We start from the raw sequence: 20,407 nt of genomic DNA on the forward strand, positions 1-20,407 counted from the left end.
TTTAATCAACCAGAATAGGTTTTGTATTGTATATCATATGGATTATACTATAAAAACTCTGATGTATTAATATATTACATACATTCATGCTTAACATACATTTTAAATCATCGTACTTGGTTTTGAGAAGCTATTAATAATGTAATCAAACTATCTTAAAATAAGGTAATACAATTTATATTTTACAATTTTGAACCAGATGGAACGTACATCGGGTTGTGTTCAAAATACATTAAACGTATTAGTGTTAAAGGGTTAATTAAGTAACCTTTGTGAACACCATGCTATTATTAAAATAAGTTTAAAAGGTAAAATGAAAATTAATTACAGACATAATAACATAAATAGTATTTTATGAATTCAAATATTTTAACGTATGCTTATTACAGTACAGTTTTGAAGCTTGACTCTTTATGAACACATAGAAACATGCTCATTCCATTATATAAGGAAAAACATTAGGGAGAGAAGGCTTGCAGCCACTGAAAAGCATTACTACCATTTAGTTATATAACTTAGTGAATTATAACCAAACTCATCTGTGTATTATCAAGCAGCATCTGTTAATGACAGAAATCAATTAAGCCAGTTTACGCATGTATGTACTTGTGGTGTGTGGGGATGTTCGGTAGGAAATTAAAGCAGAGGTGTAACAATCTGTCCAAAGTCACACAGGACTTAAGCAACAAATGAGAGAGTAGAGTCCAAATCCCCAGCTCTGTTCAAAATACCAGCCATTATTTCATGCTGTTTCTTTGTCTACAGCAGAAACAGGCTTGGGAGGCACATAATCTAACTATTCTTCTAGATCAATTTTTACAAAACACCTGGGAAGCAGGCCCAGAGCGATTGAGACATCCGAGAAGCTCATGAGTATTACTTTCAAGGGACTAATAGCATGGAAGCTCTCTAAATCATCTTTAAAAAGAAATCTGTGGCACCAGATGGTAGGTCAGAAGGCTATGTCCAGAAGGAACAAGAGTCTGGGGATGCATTTACAATGCCCAAGAAAATTGTGCATAGAACCACAGAAGCTCATTTGGTTTGCCTTTTTTTTTAAACCCAATTAAAAAACAGAACACTGCGTGATGCCTCTGCTTAGATCCTCAAAGACGGGAGATGATAACAAGTAGTTCATTTAACACTGTGTGTGTGACACATAAGGTGTCACCTAGTGTTGAGCCAAGGCTCCTGTTTTTTATGACAAACAACCATTCAGGGAGGGACTCAAAAACTGGCAGAGCGATTTAAAGAGAAACTGTCTCATCTTGTCATCACAAATAGTACTTTCGGAACCTATTCAGTACCTGTCTTTCAACTCACTTGAAGAGATTCTGCTACAGTTCTTATATCCGATCTTTTTAGAAACACTGTAGGCAAATTATAGTCTAGAAGGGAGATTTAATTTCTATCCAGCTTAACAAAGATGTGGAACAGTAATGTAGTTTTCCATAAAGACAGCTGGATAATATGGCAAAAAAAAAAAAAGAAAGAAAAGAAAAGAAAAAGAAAAAAGTCCACTGTGGTGGGTTTGTAAGGGATACTTTTTAAAAAGTAGATTTGTAAAAAAGAAGGGAAGGATGCCAGAGAAAAGAAAAGCCAGTTGTGTAAATCATCATGAAGAGATGTTTTCCAGCTAGATTGTCTTTATAAACAACAGTTCCACTGCAACGTTCTCATAAACAAATGAAAACCTAGGAAACATACACACCTACACAGAAAGACAGAGATAGAAACAGCACCCGAGTCAGAGATGGAGACCTTAAGCAGTTGAAGAGGGCATGAAGTGTGTGAGCATATACAATCCAATGCATTTGCTCTCTATGCAGCAACTGAATTATTGCATATTGTGGGTTTTATGACCATTGAAAGATGCTCTCACTCTAGGCATGGCTCCTGACTTCCAGAGGCTAAGGGTATTGCATTAAGTCATAAACACAATTTAGATGGAATGTGGGACAGATTTTTTAGAATCTGATGATGTTTTCACTACAGACTCCAAGGTAAATATTTACCAATGATGGTAAAAGTTCAGCTGTAGGGCAGAACCAGCAGATGAAGTAGTGAGGCAGAGGAAACAAACACGCCTCCCTGTGGATGGGGTTGGTTTACCAGATGCATAATGGCCTTCCACCCAGAAGACCACGGCCAGAGGTGTACACGTGGGTTTGCCACTTCACCTACTTTCCCATAGCATAGCTGTAAAGAGTATGTTCATATTATAATGCAGTATAAAGTGTTTGGTCTGTTGCATGTACAGCACCATTTCTGTAATAACAAGCTGTTACACACCAGGTATTCTAATGGGGTACTTTGTCAATGTTTAGGACTCTGGACCTAGGATTAGTGAACACGAGGAGAAAACATGAGCATAAGCTGAACAATTAGCTTAGACAAACAATTTCTATTTGGGTTAGTACAAGGTAGAAGGAAACTAAATTAACTTTCCTCTGGACAACACAGAAAATTGCTATTTCTGATGCCAGAGGAATAGATTTTTTTCTGGTCTAGACTCAGTCACTTACCACTCAGCAGATAAGAAGTTTGTTTAGGTCAGTAAAGGGGAAATTTGGAAGCCTAGTGAAGAGAATCTAAACTTGAAGAGAGGCTGAGTGGCCTTGGGCATTCCTTATACAGCACCCTGCTGATCAGGCAGTCTCACAGACTGAATGCACTGGATTTTTCCCACCAGCTCTGATTTCATGAAATATTACAGGTCACAAACTGTTGAGGGTCAGAGTCAGAAAAGCTAGCAAAGCATATTGGACCCTGCTCCAAGATCTGTTTCTAAGGGGTCACTTCTCCAGTAGGCATTTAGGAGAGGAGAGTAAGAAGAGAAAACAAAAATTTAAAAAAATAATCAGTGTTTTATTTAAGCTTTGGTGACTGCCCTCTCTTCTTTAAATATTTCCCTTCCAGAAAGACAGCTGATGGCTTGCAGTGCGTACACACACACACACACACACACACACACACACACACACACACACACACACACACACACACACGCCACTTCCTTCTAGCCTTTCAGGTACAAACTGCGGCTGTCTCTAAAATCAAACCTCCAGGCAGACACCCAAAGACGCTTGCACCCTGGAAACTATCATCTTTGCCATCACCAACAGCGCAACTTAAAATGAAGACATGAGGAACCTTTATGGATTTCATAGATTGTCTTTTCTGGCTCTCTCTCATCCTGGCACAAGGAAGTTGAGGCTTCTGTTCTTTGAGAAAAGTGTGTTTTCTTGCTCTATGCCAAGAACTGCTGGACCCGCATGACTGGGAGGAACTGGTTGGCAAAGCAGGATTTTGTGGAACCGCTTTTGTGCCTTCGGATACCAGTGTGGTCTTGATTTATTTTAATTCTCCCTCTCTTGCGAGCAACCTGTGGACTTGGGATTTAACTGGCGCAATAAAGAGCAAGGCTGGTTGACAGGCGCTCTGGTGCCAGACCTGGTGGCATCTCCTTGCAGCCTTGAAGAGCCAGTCCTCGTTCCAGCTTCTTTGGCGGGCTGTGGACGTATCATGTCCAGGAGTGGACACTGTAAATGTCCCCTTCTGGCCCTAGACTTTCCAGTGCATCCGAGTTCCTGGTCTTAATTGACAGGCCAGTGACTATTGGCTGAAGTTCCCCAGCGATTTGCATGAACGGGGAGGGAGTGTCCTCCGCCACCCTCCCTTCTGGAGCGCGCTGACTGCAGCCTCCCAGGGAATGCGCGGCCAAGGGAACGCGCGCAGCTCGCTGGTCCAGGCAGTGAGCTTGCGCCCGGCGACCTGGCACCCGTGCCTGGATATGGGGCATCTACATCGTCCCAGGAGCAGTACCAGCCACAGGAACCTGACGGTAAGGATGCAGAAACCCCGGGTCCCCCAGAAGTTGCAATGCTCTCCAGCTGTTCCTACTCCTTGACGGTGTTTTCAAACGTTTTCCCATAATGCTAACTTCAGGAGAAGATGGGAGGGGGGAGAACGGAGTTTTGGATACAGCGCCTATGGTATTTTAGCAAATAGCTTCGTCCCTCGGGTTGAGAAAGGAAGTTTCTGAAGCAGAAATGTTGGATGAGGTGGAGGGCCGAGGGTGCCCTCAATTCTCTTTATATTCAGGGGTCTAAGAATTGATTCCTGTGGCCGATGTAAGCTTCTAACTGTCTACTGCAACTGACAAATGCTTTTGCATAATAATTTTCCGCGTTTACATTGCTGGGTCCTAAGCTTGGCAGGAGGTAGAAGGCACGTTAAGAGATAGCGACCCAGATCATCTGATTTGATTTTTATGTGCGAACTAAAATGAAAAAAAAAAAAATCCTCCCCAATCTAAGGGGGGAGCAGGTAGGGATTATGTCTCAATTTTCCATAAATTGTTGTTATTATTATTGGTGTTGATGCTGTTGCTTATAGTGGCTTCATAGAAAATGAGTGTAACACGTTAGGTGTTTGGGGACCTTCATGGCAGAATCATTTCAATGAGAAGTAAATCATTCACCGCTCAGTGCTTTCCGCCACCATCTCCTTCTCTCCCTATAACCTAAAGAGGTTTCCTGTCGCGTTGCGCAGCCCTTGAGTCCAAGTCTTCTCTGCTGTGTGTTTCCAGGGACCCAATGCCATATGATTTGTGATTGTAAATGTTAGCTAGACGAGGCTAGTGATCCTACCGGGTGGGAGTGGGGAGAATATAAGATGAGGAGAAACGAGTAAGTTTCAAGACAGCTTTGCTCCACAGACCTCCCTCTGTGACAGTAAGTTTCCTCTCATCCCTTGCGCTTGCAATGAGATGTTTTGTTTGTGGAAGTAGGGATGAGGATTTAGCGTTGTCCCGGGCGGGGGGTCACTCCTTCCTAACTCCCATCTCTGCTTCCCGGAGTGTGTAATCACCTTCTCCCCCTCCCTTCACTCCAGCATGTTTTTCTGCTTTTCCTCTTCGTGGGACCCTTCAACTGCCTCGCGAGTTACAGCCGTGCCACGGAGCTTCTGTACAGCCTAAACGAGGGACTGCCCGCGGGGGTGCTCATAGGCAGCCTGGCCGAAGACCTAAGGCTGCTGCCCCGGGCCTCTGGGAGGCAGAGTCAGCAACTGCTGCATCCAGAGCGCACTGCCACCGAGGGGAACCCCCCTCTTTCTTTCAGCTTGGCCTCTGGAGGGCTCAGTGGCCAGTATGTGACCCTAGACAACCGCTCCGGGGAGCTGCACACTTCTGCCCAGGAGATCGACAGAGAAGCTCTGTGTCTCAATGGGGGCGGAGGGACTGCCTGGGGCGGCAGCACCTCCATTGCCTCCTCTCCTTCCTCTGACTCTTGCCTTTTGCTTCTGGATGTGCTGGTCCTGCCTCAGGAATATTTTAGGTTTGTGAAGGTGAAAATTGCCATCAGGGATATCAATGACAATGCTCCACAGTTCCCAATTTCTGAAATCTCTGTTTGGGTCCCGGAAAATTCACCTGTAAACACCCGATTGGCGATAGAGCACCCAGCCGTGGACCCCGATGTAGGCATTAATGGAGTGCAAACCTATCGCTTACTGGACTACCATGGCATGTTTACCCTGGATGTGGAGGAGAATGAGAATGGGGAACGAACCCCCTACTTGATTGTCATGGGTGCTTTGGACAGAGAAACCCAGGACCAGTATGTAAGCATCATCATAGCTGAGGATGGTGGTTCCCCACCACTGCTGGGCAGTGCCACCCTCACCATTGGCATAAGTGACATTAATGACAATTGTCCTCTCTTTATAGACTCACAAATTAATGTCACCGTCTATGGAAATGCTACAGTGGGCACCCCCATTGCAGCTGTCCAGGCTGTCGATAGAGACTTAGGGACCAACGCACAGATCACTTACAGTTACAGCCAGAAAGTTCCACAGGAATCCAAGGATTTATTCCACCTGGATGAGACGACTGGAGTCATTAAACTTTTCAGTACGATTGGTGGGAGTGTTCTACAGACACATAAGCTCACCATCCTTGCCAATGGACCAGGCTGTATTCCTGCAGTGATCACTGCTCTTGTGTCCATCATCAAAGTCATTTTCAGACCCCCGGAAATCGTCCCACGTTATATTGCAAATGAGATGGATGGGGTTGTGTATCTGAAAGAACTGGAACCTGTTAACACCCCAATTGCATTTTTCACCATAAGAGATCCAGAAGGTAAATCCAAGATTAACTGCTACCTCGATGGTGAAGGACCATTTAGGCTAGCACCCTACAAGCCGTACAACAATGAATATTTGTTGGAGACCACAAAACCTATGGACTATGAGCAGCAGCAATTCTATGAAATAGCTGTAGTGGCCTGGAACTCAGAAGGGTTTCATGTCAAGAGAGTCATTAAAGTACAACTTTTAGATGACAATGACAATGCTCCTGTTTTCCTTCAACCTTTGATAGAACTGACCATTGAAGAAAACAACGCCCCCAATGCCTTTCTAACGAAGCTCTATGCCACGGACGCTGACAGCGGTGAGAGAGGGCAAGTTTCCTATTTCCTGGGGCCAGATGCACCATCGTATTTTTCCTTAGACAGTGTCACAGGGATTCTGACCGTGTCTACCCAGCTGGACAGAGAAGAGAAAGAAAAGTATAGGTACACTGTCCGTGCTGTGGACTGTGGGAAGCCACCCAGAGAATCAGTGGCTACAGTGGCTCTCACGGTGTTGGATAAAAATGACAACAGTCCCAGGTTCATCAACAAGGACTTCAGCTTTTTTGTGCCAGAAAACTTCCCAGGATATGGTGAAATTGGAGTCATTAGTGTAACAGATGCCGATGCTGGGAGGAATGGATGGGTGGCCCTTTCAGTGGTAAACCAGAGTGACATTTTTGTCATAGATACAGGAAAGGGCATGCTGAGAGCGAAAGTCTCTTTAGACAGAGAGCAGCAAAGCTCTTACACTCTGTGGGTGGAAGCTGTTGATGGGGGTGAGCCGGCCCTTTCTTCCACCACAAAAATCACAATTCTCCTTCTAGACATCAATGATAACCCTCCTCTTGTCTTATTTCCTCAGTCTAACATGTCTTATTTGTTGGTCCTACCTTCCACTCTCCCTGGCTCACCAGTTACAGAGGTCTATGCTGTTGACAAAGATACAGGCATGAATGCTGTCATAGCTTACAGTATCATAGGGAGAAGAGGTCCCAGGCCTGAGTCCTTCAGAATTGACCCTAAAACTGGCAACATAACTCTGGAAGAAGCTTTGCTGCAGACAGATTATGGACTGCATCGCTTGCTGGTGAAAGTGAGTGACCATGGCTACCCCGAGCCTCTCCATTCCACTGTCATGGTGAACCTGTTTGTCAATGACACTGTCAGTAACGAAAGCTATATTGAGAGTCTTTTAAGAAAAGAACCAGAAATTAATATAGAAGAGAAAGAACCACAAATCTCAATAGAACCAACTCATAGGAAGGTAGAATCTGTGTCCTGTATGCCTACATTAGTAGCTCTGTCTGTCATCAGCTTGGGTTCCATCACACTAGTAACAGGGATGGGCATATATATCTGCTTACGGAAAGGTAAAAAGCATCGCAGGGAAGACGAAAATTTGGAAGTACAAATTCCACTGAAAGGAAAAATTGACTTGTGTATGAGAGAGAGGAAACCAATGGATATTTCTAATATTTGATGTCTCATTGTGGAATAACAGAGAGGGATGTTTTACCTGCCATGAGTAGTCTTTGTCAACGCAAACAAGGATGTGTTAATGCAGTTCCACTGAAGGACAACTAATTTATAACTTGTAACATATTGTAAATAGCTGTTTACAGGTTTTTAATTCAAATTCAGAGGTTATAAAACGTGTACAGAATTTTTAAATGAAAATTAGTACTAACAGCTATATCATTGTTATTTATATATAAATATATAAAACGCTGGACATAACTGGCAACTACACCAAGCAGATGACTGACAAAACTCAAGACTAAGGTAAGAAAAGTACATTTTTGTTGTTCTAAAATGTCTTTTCACCACAAGAGGGCACCAGATGCCCCTTTGCAGGGAGCTGCAGTATTGTACATGATAGTTGTTGTACATTAACGAGAGAGTATATTTTAAATATGTTGTTTTTCACATTAAATATAAAATTAAAGTAAATTGAATTTCCCTACATAAATATATGATAAGAATGAAAAGAAATTCACTTGTAAACAGGATTCATTACCTCGTAAGGACATCAATTGTAGTTTGAAATAGAGGACATTTAAAAGAAGTGCAATTCATGTTGGGCAAGCATCAAAACATTGCCATGTGTTACAAATTTGACCTGCTGAAGAGTGCACTCTTTTGCATATGTCCACCTGCTGCCTGTTGGCTTTACCACGGCACCTACTTGCTAGAATTACAGGAGGTGGGCACCATTTGTGAATTATTCTCTTTGTGAAATGTAACTAGACGTTGCACAAGAAGCACACCGGGGTCTCAATCTCAGCTTGCTGGCTTGGTGTTTACGACGACGTCAGTGCATCCTCAGCTTGTCAGCAGCAGTTTGTTCTTGGATTATATGTTAGGTTGTGTGTGATTGTATTCATCTACCACGTGAGAAAAATAAAAGTTGCATTCAAGTTAAATTCCTCTGAAAGCTAGTGTTCACTATTGGTTGTTTTAGTTAGGCATTTTATGCGAACGTGATACTTTTTCTGTAGTTGTTTAGCTCCGTTGGCTACCATTCTGGCTCCTTTCTTTGGTTCTGGAAAACATCCAATAGTTTATTTGTAAGCAGATTCCTTTGATAATTTAGTTTTTACTGACTCTTTTGCAATGAAGAAACCTGGTTTGTCAGTGATTTCTAACTTGTCCTTCTTTGCATGAGATGGAGATTTTATTTTATGTAAGAACTGTAGAAAAGCTGTCAGTGTAAACAAGAAATGTGTTAGCTTCAAATGGGTCACTTTACTTATCATCATCACGTGTCTGTACCGTACCAAAATTGTTTATATGTCTGCAAATTAAAGGTATATATTTTCATAATTTCTTGATTGTTTTTACCATTTTATATTTGAACATGGGCTTGTTCTTTCACTGAAGTGCCTGCTATTGGTGTCTGTTTGTTTTTAGGATTAAATGTGAGATATTGTAGTATTCTGCTATGCTAAAGTTTATATTAAACTAATTCATGACTTAATTAAGCATTGGGTAAATTATTAAGGGTGTGTATAATTGTAGCATATATGGAAGAGAGTGTGCTTCTATGTTTAAGTTCTTATGAAAACTTGCACCCATGCATGTGTATATTAATATTAACTAATTATAAATTTAATATCAGTGTAACTTTTCTCTCACATTCCAGCAAAACTTTTGTTTGCTGTGTTTCACTAGCTTGCAATAACTTTTAAGTTAATAATACACCATGAAGAAAAAAACTTAAACACAAACATAGGATTTATTAGATTTATATTAATTACTTATTTTTGTTTTCTTCAACTTGGTAATCTGGATAAATAAATATATAAGGCAGCAGAGTTTGAGACAAAAAATCAATATATTTTCATGAAAGTTCCTTTTGTATGATAGGTACTTGAACTAGGAGACTTATAAGGCCATGTAAGCCCATAAATTGTTCATTCATACCTCTTATGTAACAAAATAGGAAAACATCCTTTCCAGTCATGTTTTATTTAGTTTCTCTTATCAAAGGAGGAACTACATAAAAGATATGTAGCACCATTAATAAAAAACAAGTCATCCACGAGCTCCATGACTTTTGCCAACATTATAAAGAGAAAAATAAATATTCTATTCATTTCAAAATTCGAACATGGTTCGTGTGTTGAGGGGGGGTGGCTACTGGACTTCGTTTTTCTTGCATGAGAAATATCTATAACCTTAATAAAATTATGTATTTTAAAATAATTTTTGTTGTAGGATTTCCTTTACACATTATTTTATTCACATTAAAAACAGAAATATCAGAGAAAGCTAAAGTCGACTAAGCTTAAAGATAAAAGCTTCTTTTTCCTAAGACTCTGTGCTAGAACAGTTGCCAAAATGTATGCTAATCATGTCAGTGTTGTTAGTTAAGCTGGCACAAAGATAACTGTTCCATTCATTAAAAGCCCTAATATCCATTTAACAGTTTGAGAACCAGTGAGTTACCCTTGCCCAATTTAATGATGAAGGGATGGCTCGGATATTTGTCGTGCCAAATACATCCTACATTATGGAGGAAAGGGTTCATTAATTTGAACTGAGAAATACAATACCAATATAGTAATTTAAGCTGGGGGGGGGGAGGTGGAAATAACTTACATTATTTTTGGCATTATCTGACTATTGACCGTACAGATTTTAAAGCTAATTTTTTTACTGACAGATAAACTTTTATCGTAAAAAGTTCAAAAATAACACACACACACACACACACACACACACACACACACACTTCTTTTAAAACAATCCTGAAGAGTGGGTACGTTAGAAAAACTTAAATCTTTAATGATCTGGATGCTGTACTGGTGTTTTTGATAACAGCAGGCTGGATTGTACTGTGAAATAACATCAGTAAAAGGAGCGATAAAGACAGTGTAGGAAGTTGACTTGATTGTCCTATGAAATAACATCAGTAAAAGGAGCGTTAAAGAGGGTGTAGGAAGTTGACTTGATTGTCCTATGAAATAACATCAGTAAAAGAAGCATTAAAGAGGGTGTAGGAAGTTGACTTGATTGTACTATGAAATAACATCAGTAAAAGAAGCGTTAAAGAGGGTGTAGGAAGTTGACTTGATTGCCGTAAGCAGTCTATCAAAGAGTCCAATTTGCGCTACTAGAAGATTCCCCCAATTGACAACTATAAATGGAGAAATCAAACAATTCTCCATGAGGACAAATTTCAAAGTATTGATCTTTGACAGAAACAGGAAAATGCAATCCAAATGTAGCAGTGCAAAAGGGGTGTTCTTCAGCTCCATGGGGAGCCTCAGTTCACGGAGACATGGAGCACACATATCGGAGGCTGTCTTCACTCTAAGCTGGATTTGTATACTCAAAGGTAAAGCAGTTCACTGTCACAAAATTCCATATCCCTGACTTACATAATCTGCTTATCATGGTGTGTTTACGTGTAACTAGTAAATAAATATTGACAGGAGAGTCAACAGGGGTGCAAGAAATCATAAAAAAATATTAAGTCCATTCCTAATTACTGTGCAATGGAGATCCATCATCTTTTCCCTAGTTATTTTAATTTTAGGTAAGAAATTATCATGTAAACTTTCAGAGAGAATACACATAATTACAATCTTTAATGATTTTCACATCACTTATTTATACATAATATTTCTTAAATTATTCCTTTTCTTTGCATGATAAACTTCTAAATTTGAAATGTTTTCCTTTACATTTATTTTTATTTAATTTTTAGTGGGGTCATGGTGCAGCTATATGTGGAGGTCAGAGAACAACTTGGAGCCGTCAGTTCCAGGGATCAAACTCAGGTTGTGATACTTAGCAGCACGCCCCTTTATCCTTTGACCCATCTCACCGGTCCCTGGATTGCCATCCTTTAAGGACACCACACAAAGTGAATGAACACCACACAAACCTAATAATGTGCAAAGAAAGAACACTGTGCTAATTAAAAACATCCAGTTTCTCATTTTATATGTATTTTCTACACAAAATTAAGAAGGAACTAACCGTCAAGATGGCAGGGTTTCCTACAAACTTGTATTATGGTGTGGAAGGCCGATAAGAAAACAAAATTTCAAAATGTTCTGCCTGATAAAAACACCTATGTTATGGATTATCTTGGCAACAGGACCTACCCTAATTTTAGAAGTTTCCAGAAGACCTCAGAATGGAAGTGATTTCTATTCTCTGTTCCTCACAAAGAGAAACCTTAGGCAAAGGGACAAGGGCATCTGAAAGTGAAAGGATTGTATGCAAGGCAGAAAACTGTGTGTATGTCTGTTTGCAGAGCTGCCAGCCTTCCAGGTCTTCCTGGCTGCAGGGATAAAGCAATGAAAGAAATCAAAAAAGAGTTTGGAGAGGAAAGATAATATTATCTTAATTTTCCAATCAAGAAATCTCTGTATTTAAAAGACCACTTTGACGATATGTATAAATTTTGTTGAGAAGTAAATACATATTGAACAAAACCTTTAGTGATAATTTAACTTAATAAGAGCTTTATACTAGAGTATATGAAATATACAGGATTTTTATATAGGGCATAAATACAATATAATGGGTAAAACTAGTGTTACTATAAAAATTTACATATGAAAACCAGCAAGTAAATAGTTTCTGTAATTTTTTGAGCCTTTTTTTTTTTTTTTTACAAATTTGAAAAACATAAGTGATCATATTCACAGTAAATCAGCAATGAGTGATTTGAGGCAATAACTCCCATCTCTAATGTTCGGTTTTATGACAGATGGAATTACAAAGGCACTAATTTACCCAGTTTATTTCATCTTTATGTCTGTCAATTCTATTCAATTTAGTAAACATTACTGTGTGTCCATGTGGTAGATATTTCATTATGAGTGTAATGTCACCAAATATGTCTTATTCTAAGAATTTGCTACTGTATTTGCTTTGTAGGCACAATAAAAATGCACATGCACAAAACTTTCATGCTGAAAAATTGGGAAAATATAGTAAGATGTTAATTTATGATGTTCAGGATAAATATAATTGCCAACGTTACCTGAAAACAAAAAAGGATTATGATGAATTTAGTGGTTTGGGGGATAGTCTAGAAAACATGACCTCAAGAACTAGCAAATAAGAGCCTAAGCAGCACAGTCTCTGAGCTTCAACATCAGTTTTCAATAGCATACATAATTTAGCACATCCTATTCTCTACACTGTTTTGGTGTTTTATTTTGAAGAACTTATCTGTACTTAAGAGTCAGTAGGAAAGTCTCCAATCTCAGTTGAACAAGCATGCATTTGTTATAAAGCAGCATCATAGGCGGTCTTGGACTCTTTCCATATACTTTCCCCTTCTAATATCCTCTTATGTGAAAATTATTAGCATATCTTTTGTTAAGTAGAATTTTGAAAATTTAAAGAGATAATTGTAACTAATATTTTCCACAAATTGAGTATTCTATGATATTAATTGTTGTTGTTACTGAAATTAAAAGTGTCCCATGAAGTAGTCATAACAGTTTATTCTCCCATTCTTCCATAAAAAATTATCAAAACAATATTATTTATTATGTAACGAAAGTCCATGAGTTTAACAATATTTTAGATAAAAAGCTGTTACAGAATCCATGCTCCAACATGGATTTGCCCCTTTTATATATCATAAGGTTCACGGTTTCCTTTTTCTCTGACAATGAGTTCATATATTCCTTTTCTTTTAGAAACATCACAAGGGCCTTGAATATGATTTATATTTTCAAACTGTGATAATAGAGAGACCACACCACTGATTTTGCACTTGAAGTAACTAAGACTTTTGATATTACAAAAAAGGTTGCAGAGTGAAACAGGATAGTAGTCTAGCATGTTTAAGGACATGGATTCAATCCCTAAAGGAAGAAAGAGAGACATAAAGGAATGAAATAAAGAAAAGTAATATATCTGTGGTTGTTTGAATAAGAATGGCCCTCTTAGGCATATATGTTTTAATACTTGGTTCCCAGTTAGTGGAACTGTTAAAAAAGCATTAGGATTTATTTCACTTTTTAAGTAGGTGTGGTCTTGTTAGAGGAGGTGTGTCACGGGAGGTGGGCTTTGAGGTTTCACAGGCATAACCATATCTAGGGTTTCTCTCTTTGCTTTCTGGATGTAAGCTCTCAGCTACTATTTCTATGACATGTCTGACTACTAGCTGCCATGTTCCCTGTCATGAGGTCATATACTCCAATCTTCTGGAAACATAAGACCAAAATTAAACTCTCTATTTTATAAGTTGCCTTGGCCATGGTATTTCATCAAAGCAATAGAAAAGTACTTAAGACAAAAGAAGACACCGGAGAGTAGTCTATTGCCATGAAAGGCGTGGTCATGGTATGTGGAAGACTTTGTGACTTTGGACTTGAAAAGCAGTTGAATGCTGTAAGTGGGGCTTGATGGGCAAATCAGGTAAGAACTTGGAAGACAGTGGTACTGAGATCAATGTGGACGATGGAGACTAAGCTCATGAGGTTTTGGAGGTTAACAATATTAGAAACTGGACTAGAAACCATTCTTGGGATATTTTGGCAAAGAATGTGGTTGTTCTTTTTCACTAGGCTTAAGAATCTGCCTGAGGCTAATCAAAGAGTTTTAGAACAATGTCATTGGAAGAGTGGATTTCAAGAGAGCCTATTATCGAGTCTGTCACATTGTTATTAGCAACCATTTTTTCTGCAGGTCTCAGTTAACAAGAGCAAGCAAGGCAAAAAGAAAAGCAAAATGTACAGTTTGAGGAGAAAAAATGAGCAGCAGGAAATTTAAGTTAGGACTTTTGCTGAAAGAGGAAATATAGGCCTGAAATGAAAATGGAATAAAGGGAGTGATGCACTCAGATCAAGAATCCACCCAGCTAACACTGCATCTTGTGAAAAGAAAATGCCTACAAATAATTTGTCCTAAAGAGCAACAAATAGTCAAAGGTTGCGAAGGTTTTATTAAAGGGGTGGCCAAATACCAGCCCTAGCAGGCAGCCAAACTTGATAGAAACTTGGCTCCAGCTTTAGAGTAATGAAGGATGCTGGATTAAAGAGTTTGTGGAAACTTCCTGTCTGGTTAAGGAAAGCCACTAAGGCCAAGCCTGTGACCCAGGGACTCCTTCATTGAGGACCTGAGATAACATTGAATGAAGCTGTGAAAGCAAAGCTTGGATTGTGTTGGAGTCCCCAAGATGTTAGAAATGATAGTCTGTGGAATATCTTCCAGGAAGAATTGTATACAGGAAGTAGAATCAGACTGAGATAGAAGTGTGTTTTAGTCAGCAAAGCTAGAAGGACAGAGCCTTCTGAGCCCTTCGACATCAGACATGGAGTCATAGGATTTGGAAATTTCTTTGCTGGTTTTCAGTTTTGCTTTGGTGCCATAATTCCTCATTAAACCTTTTGTGTTTTGGAAGAATGAGGTATATTCTGTTCTATTGTATGTTGGTAATGTATATACTATGTACATTGTATGTATATAATTTTGCTTTTTACTTTTACATGGCTTATAATTAAGAGATTGTCTTGATTCTCAGAAGATGTGACTTTTACAATGAATTGAGACTGAAAGCCTGTGAGGATTTTTGAAGTTGAACTCAATTTACTTTGCATTATGATAAGGCCAGGAGCCTATGGGTATTAGAGAGTGAAATATGGTAGTTTTAATGAGAATGGCCCCAAGAGGCATGTATGTTTGAATGCTTGGTCCCACATAAGTGAGATTGATTAAGAAGGATTAGGTGTGGCTTTTTGGATTGGATGTGTCACAGGGGGTGGGCTTTAAGGTTTTAAATGTCCACACCAGTCTCAGTGTTTTTCTGTTTCCTGTTGTGAATCAAGACGAAGCTCTCAGCTGATAACTCAGCATGACGTCTGACTGCCATTTCCCTACTTTGATATTCATGGAATCATATGGAACTGTGAACATCAAATTAATCTCTTTCTTTTATAGGTTGCCTTGGTCATGATGTTTTGTTGGGGTAATAGAAAAGACAATAGCTAAGGATGTTAAGTGAGAGAATAGCAATCCTGAATTTAAAAATGTTTAAAAAGTTAAAGAAAATTCAGCATATACCCAAATGACTCTATGCCCTATAAAACTGCATTTCTGTAGCATTGTGGCTCTATTCATAATCCCAGGGAAATAAAACCAGCCTAGATGTCAATCAACCACGTGAATGAATAGTTTAATGTGATATATATTCATTTTGTTTTAGGGCTAAAAAAGAAAGTAAAATTAGGGAACGTTGAGGAAAATGGATGGATCTGGAATATTGAGTGAAGTAACTCAGGCTCAGAAACACAAATGCCCCATGTTTTCTGTAATTTGAACATTCTAGCTATGCATCTTTAGAAAACTGTGCTGACTGACTTTAGAAAACTGACTGCTGGTAAAGGCCAGACAGATAGAAAGGGGCCATTAGAGGGAGGAACATGAATAGTAAAACACAAAGAAACTGAAGGCAGAGACTAATGGTGGAAGAAGAGTCTAAGCAGAAGCAGAGTCAATGGTAGAGAAGAAGAGGTGAGAAGAGAAACACGTAAACCAATCTAGGAATATTGTTGGAGAAAACACATAGTTTCTTCATAGGACATATAGAGATCAAACTTAAGATTATTTGGAAATGTCCTCCATAATTGGATAACATTCATAGTGACAGAAGTTTCTGGCTGGGTGGGGGGGTTGGGGGCGGGGGAGTCATCATCAAGACTTAGCCAGTTTTGAGTCCTGTGAACTACAATAATAAATCTGACAGTCAAATTGTGCCCTCTTGTGTGATAGTGGCATGCTTATTATGGGTAACTGTCTTAGTTACCTTTGTATTATTATAAAGAATACCATGAGCAAGGCAACTTAGAGTTTATTTGGACTTCAGGTTCAAGATAGTTAGGGTCTGTGATCATTTTGGTGGAGCATGGCAGAAGGCAGGCAGGCATGGCACTGGAATAGTAACTGAGAGCTTACATTATGATCCACAGGAAGGCAGCAGAGACAGAGACAGAGAGAACACTACCTGTGAAGAACATTAGCTTTTGAAACTTCAAAGCCTTCCCCTAGTGACATACCATCTCTGATGAGGCCACACATCCCATTCTTTCCCAAAGTTCGACTAACTGGGGACCCAAGCATTCAAAAGTATAAGCCTATAGACCATTCTCATCCAAACAATCACAATAGCCAAACACTTTTGGATTGGACATGAGGCAAATACTATAGAACATTATAGAATCTGTGCTTGGTTCCAAAAACCTGGCCAAGAACTCCTTGCTAGAAAGGTCATGGATCCTAGGGAGGAAAATACTGTTGTTTTGCTAAATGCTCTGTTGTCAAACTGCCATCCAAATACTCATGTTTATATTCATAGACTAGTGTTGCATATAGACATCACCAGAGGAGCTTATTATTGTAGCAGACAGCAAACAGTTAATGCAGAAACTCATAACTGGCCGAAGTGCAAAGAATAAGTGATGGTGTAGTGCAATACTCTAAACAGAACAGATATATCACCTCATACAAAGCTTGGGGAAATATTTCATAAGCTGGAGAGGGAGTAAAATGCAAAAGTAGACATGGGGATGTATAGCAAAAATATTTCTCCAGTACATGACATAAATGGAATATTCATGACCTCACAGTAGATGTGGTTATCTGCACAACTGGGCCTGTAAAATTTCCTCATGGGTGCAAGAGAGGCATATGAGACTCCACTCCTCCCTGAGGAATTATTGGCAGTTGACTGAATATTGGCGTTATTGGCAAATGGCTGAAAGCCATTATGCAACTGTATAAAACCGTCAAAACATTTTAAAAAATTGAAAAAAAAAAAAAGGTTAACACAGCTGCTCCTCCATCAGAGCTGTTGTAAGACAACTTCTCCAACTTTACCTTCATTGGAAAGGTACCATTCCGATGCTTACAGAGACAATAGACCGGGTGTCTAATTCCCAGAGATAAAATGTCATCTAATTAGTCAACCAACATAAATTATTAAGTGAATAGTTATATATTTCCCCATATTTACAAGAGAGATAACATAATTTTAAAAATGAAACTCCTTGTACTTTATAAATAGAAGTAAATATATAGGAAATATGAAATTTAGCTTTTGGCAAACTTATTGTCAGAAAACAACAAAAAGTCCAACTAAAGAACAAGTATGAATTATCAAGCAAAGCTTTTGTAATCCCTGAAAAAAATGAGAAGTAATAAAACTGATTTGTAATAAGGATTAAGTATTGTACTTAAAAATATTGCATATTCAGTTTATAAAAGTGTGGTTAGAATGTGATGACATTGGGAGTAATTAATTTTAAAATGAAGAGGTTGACATTTTAGCCAAAGGAATAAAAGCAAAAGCAAGAAAGTAGAAAGAAAAAAATAAGTGGTTTTGTTATTAGTCAACTTGAAATTACATAAGAAATAAAAATCACCTAAAATAATAATTTTAAGAAACACACAGAAGATCAGGCTTTGAGGATTACAGGTGGAAAGACATATATGGAAGAAAATCCTGTGCTCCTATGGAGCACACAAACTCAGTTTGTCGACTCCAAAGGAGTATGGGGTTACAATTTTTCCTTTAAGGTTTAGAGTATAGTACTATCAAAGTTTAGGAAAGCTAAACACAATGTACAATATACATGAGTCATGAATGTAGCCAATGTGTTCAGTCTGTGCCTTTAAAAATTGATTATTATGCTGAGCATAGAAGTAAACTCCCTTCAATTTTCTTAAGAATTATTCTTTAGTTTGAAAAAACCAATAAAACTCTTTGTATATAAGGTAAGATTTGCAACTCTCCCATCAACTTTCCACTGTGACTCTCCATAAACACCTGTACTCCAAACAGGTAAGAACCTTATGGCAGATAAGATGCTCTCCAGAGGTAAGTGCTATAAATTAAAAAGCTATTTACTAGTATAATATTGATAATATATAAATTACAAAATAAAGGATGATTACTTTCTTTACAAATGATGAACAAATTTAAATATTTGATAACATTTATTTCTGGTATTCTTTAGGAAAATTGAATTCTTTATAACTCCTAAGAACAATGTTTCTTAAAGAATCAAGAAATGTGTGTACTGGACACTGTGGACCAGACAGTCTCCTGAGAATGATTCAAATTTACTTGTCAGTACAAGTAAAATACAATTATTATGTTAATTAACCTAGACTATGTAAAAATAACCCTGTAACTGTGCTCCAAAAATAGCACTGATTTTCATTTTGCAAATATACTTTCTTTCATTTCAAATTAGGCTTTGTGTTTTCTTAATGTGTTTTCCTGGCAATGTGAGTTTTTAATTTACTGTAGTATAAAACAGACTTTGGAAACAGTTGTGCAAAGTCTTTGAAATAATACTATATAGTATTATTTTAATGCTAAGATATCTGGTGAAAGCCAGGCGGTGGTGGCACATTCCTTTAATCCCAGCACTTGAGAGGCAGGGCCAGGCGGATCTCTGTGAGTTCGAGGCCAGCCTGACAACAGAGTGAGTTTCAGGAAAGGCGTAAAGCTACACAGAGAAACCCTGTCTCAAAAAAAAAAGATATCTGGTGAAATGTGACGAGGGGTAATAATACTAATGCTAATATTAATACAATGATTGCATGTGTTGCATGTGTGTTCATTGCGGACAAAATTTCCTCCAGAGAAAACAACTGTAGACCAGTCATAGAAAAAAGATACCGTCGGGCTGTGGTGGCGCACGCCTTTAATTCCAGCACTCTGGAGGCAGAGCCAGGTGGATCTCTGTGAATTCAAGGCCAGCCTGCTCTACAGTGGGAGATCCAGGACAGGCACCAAAACTACACAGAGAAACCCTGCACCACCACCACCCCAAAAAAAGTGAAAAAAAAGTACTGCAACTAGATGAAGAGTAAAAGTAGCTAAGCCAAGGAAGACAATCTATTGAACACAGCTTTTAAAATTATGAATGGAAGGGTTGTGGCTGTCATTCACAGTAGAGCACTTGCTTAGTATGTCTGAGACCTTGGGTTTAACCATTATCATGAACGCCAAAAACTAAATTCTGAAAATAGATACAATTTCTCTAATGATATTTTCCTCTTAGAAAAATCATCTATCCACTTTCTTTCCTTAACCTACTGCTTTATATATGAGGAATTAGTTTACTTCATGGAATTTTGTATTTAAATTATAAAATTCTAAAGTTTTCAATCTCAAATACTGACAGTGCTAATTCTAAGCCATGTGCTGAAAGCAACTCTTCTTAAGGCTGGACATGGTGGTGGAGGCCTATAACCCAGTACTCTGGAGGCAGAGACAACACAAGAACTACAGATTCAAAGCCAGCTTGATGTACACAGGCAGAGACTAGGCATTGCTATATAGAAGGCACTGTTTCAAACAGCTTTCCATTTATGACACTTTGAGTCAGTTGTTTTCAACAGTTTAAAGTTCTGTTTTATGTCTGTCACTTTCCCTTCTCAGTGTTGGGATTCTGTCTGGCTTGAACCTGTGCAGGTTTTGTGCATGTTGCCACGGTCTCCATGAGTTCATAAATGCTGCATCTGTCAACATCCATACTGCTGTGTGTGGAAGACGCTCTTTCCTTGGAGTCATATACCACCTCTGGCTTTAAAAAAAAAAAATCTTCCCTCTTCCTCTTTTCCATAGATCCCTGGGAGTGAATATATCCCATTGAAGACTGAGTGCTCCAAAGTCTCTCACTCTCTGCAAATTATCCAGTGAAGTCTCAACCCTAACCAAGAAGCTATTTATAGGTGACGCATGTTAGGAAAAAGAAAATCAGTTTTGCCGGGCGGTGGTG

At 38.8% G+C, this 20,407-nt stretch overlaps 1 protein-coding gene across 1 annotated transcript; it reads left to right on the forward strand.

Moving 5' to 3' along the window:
- Window positions 1-3,712: 3,712 nt before the first annotated feature.
- Window positions 3,713-9,725, forward strand: Pcdh20 (protocadherin 20). Its single transcript, XM_059274321.1, has 2 exons — window positions 3,713-3,844; window positions 4,897-9,725. The coding sequence occupies exons 1-2, from the start codon at window positions 3,713-3,715 to the stop codon at window positions 7,621-7,623; spliced, it is 2,859 nt and encodes a 952-aa protein (XP_059130304.1). The 3' UTR covers window positions 7,624-9,725.
- Window positions 9,726-20,407: the final 10,682 nt, after the last annotated feature.

The sequence above is a fragment of the Peromyscus eremicus genome, chromosome 9 (genome assembly GCF_949786415.1).
Source record: "Peromyscus eremicus chromosome 9, PerEre_H2_v1, whole genome shotgun sequence".
NCBI classification, from domain to species: domain Eukaryota; kingdom Metazoa; phylum Chordata; class Mammalia; order Rodentia; family Cricetidae; genus Peromyscus; species Peromyscus eremicus.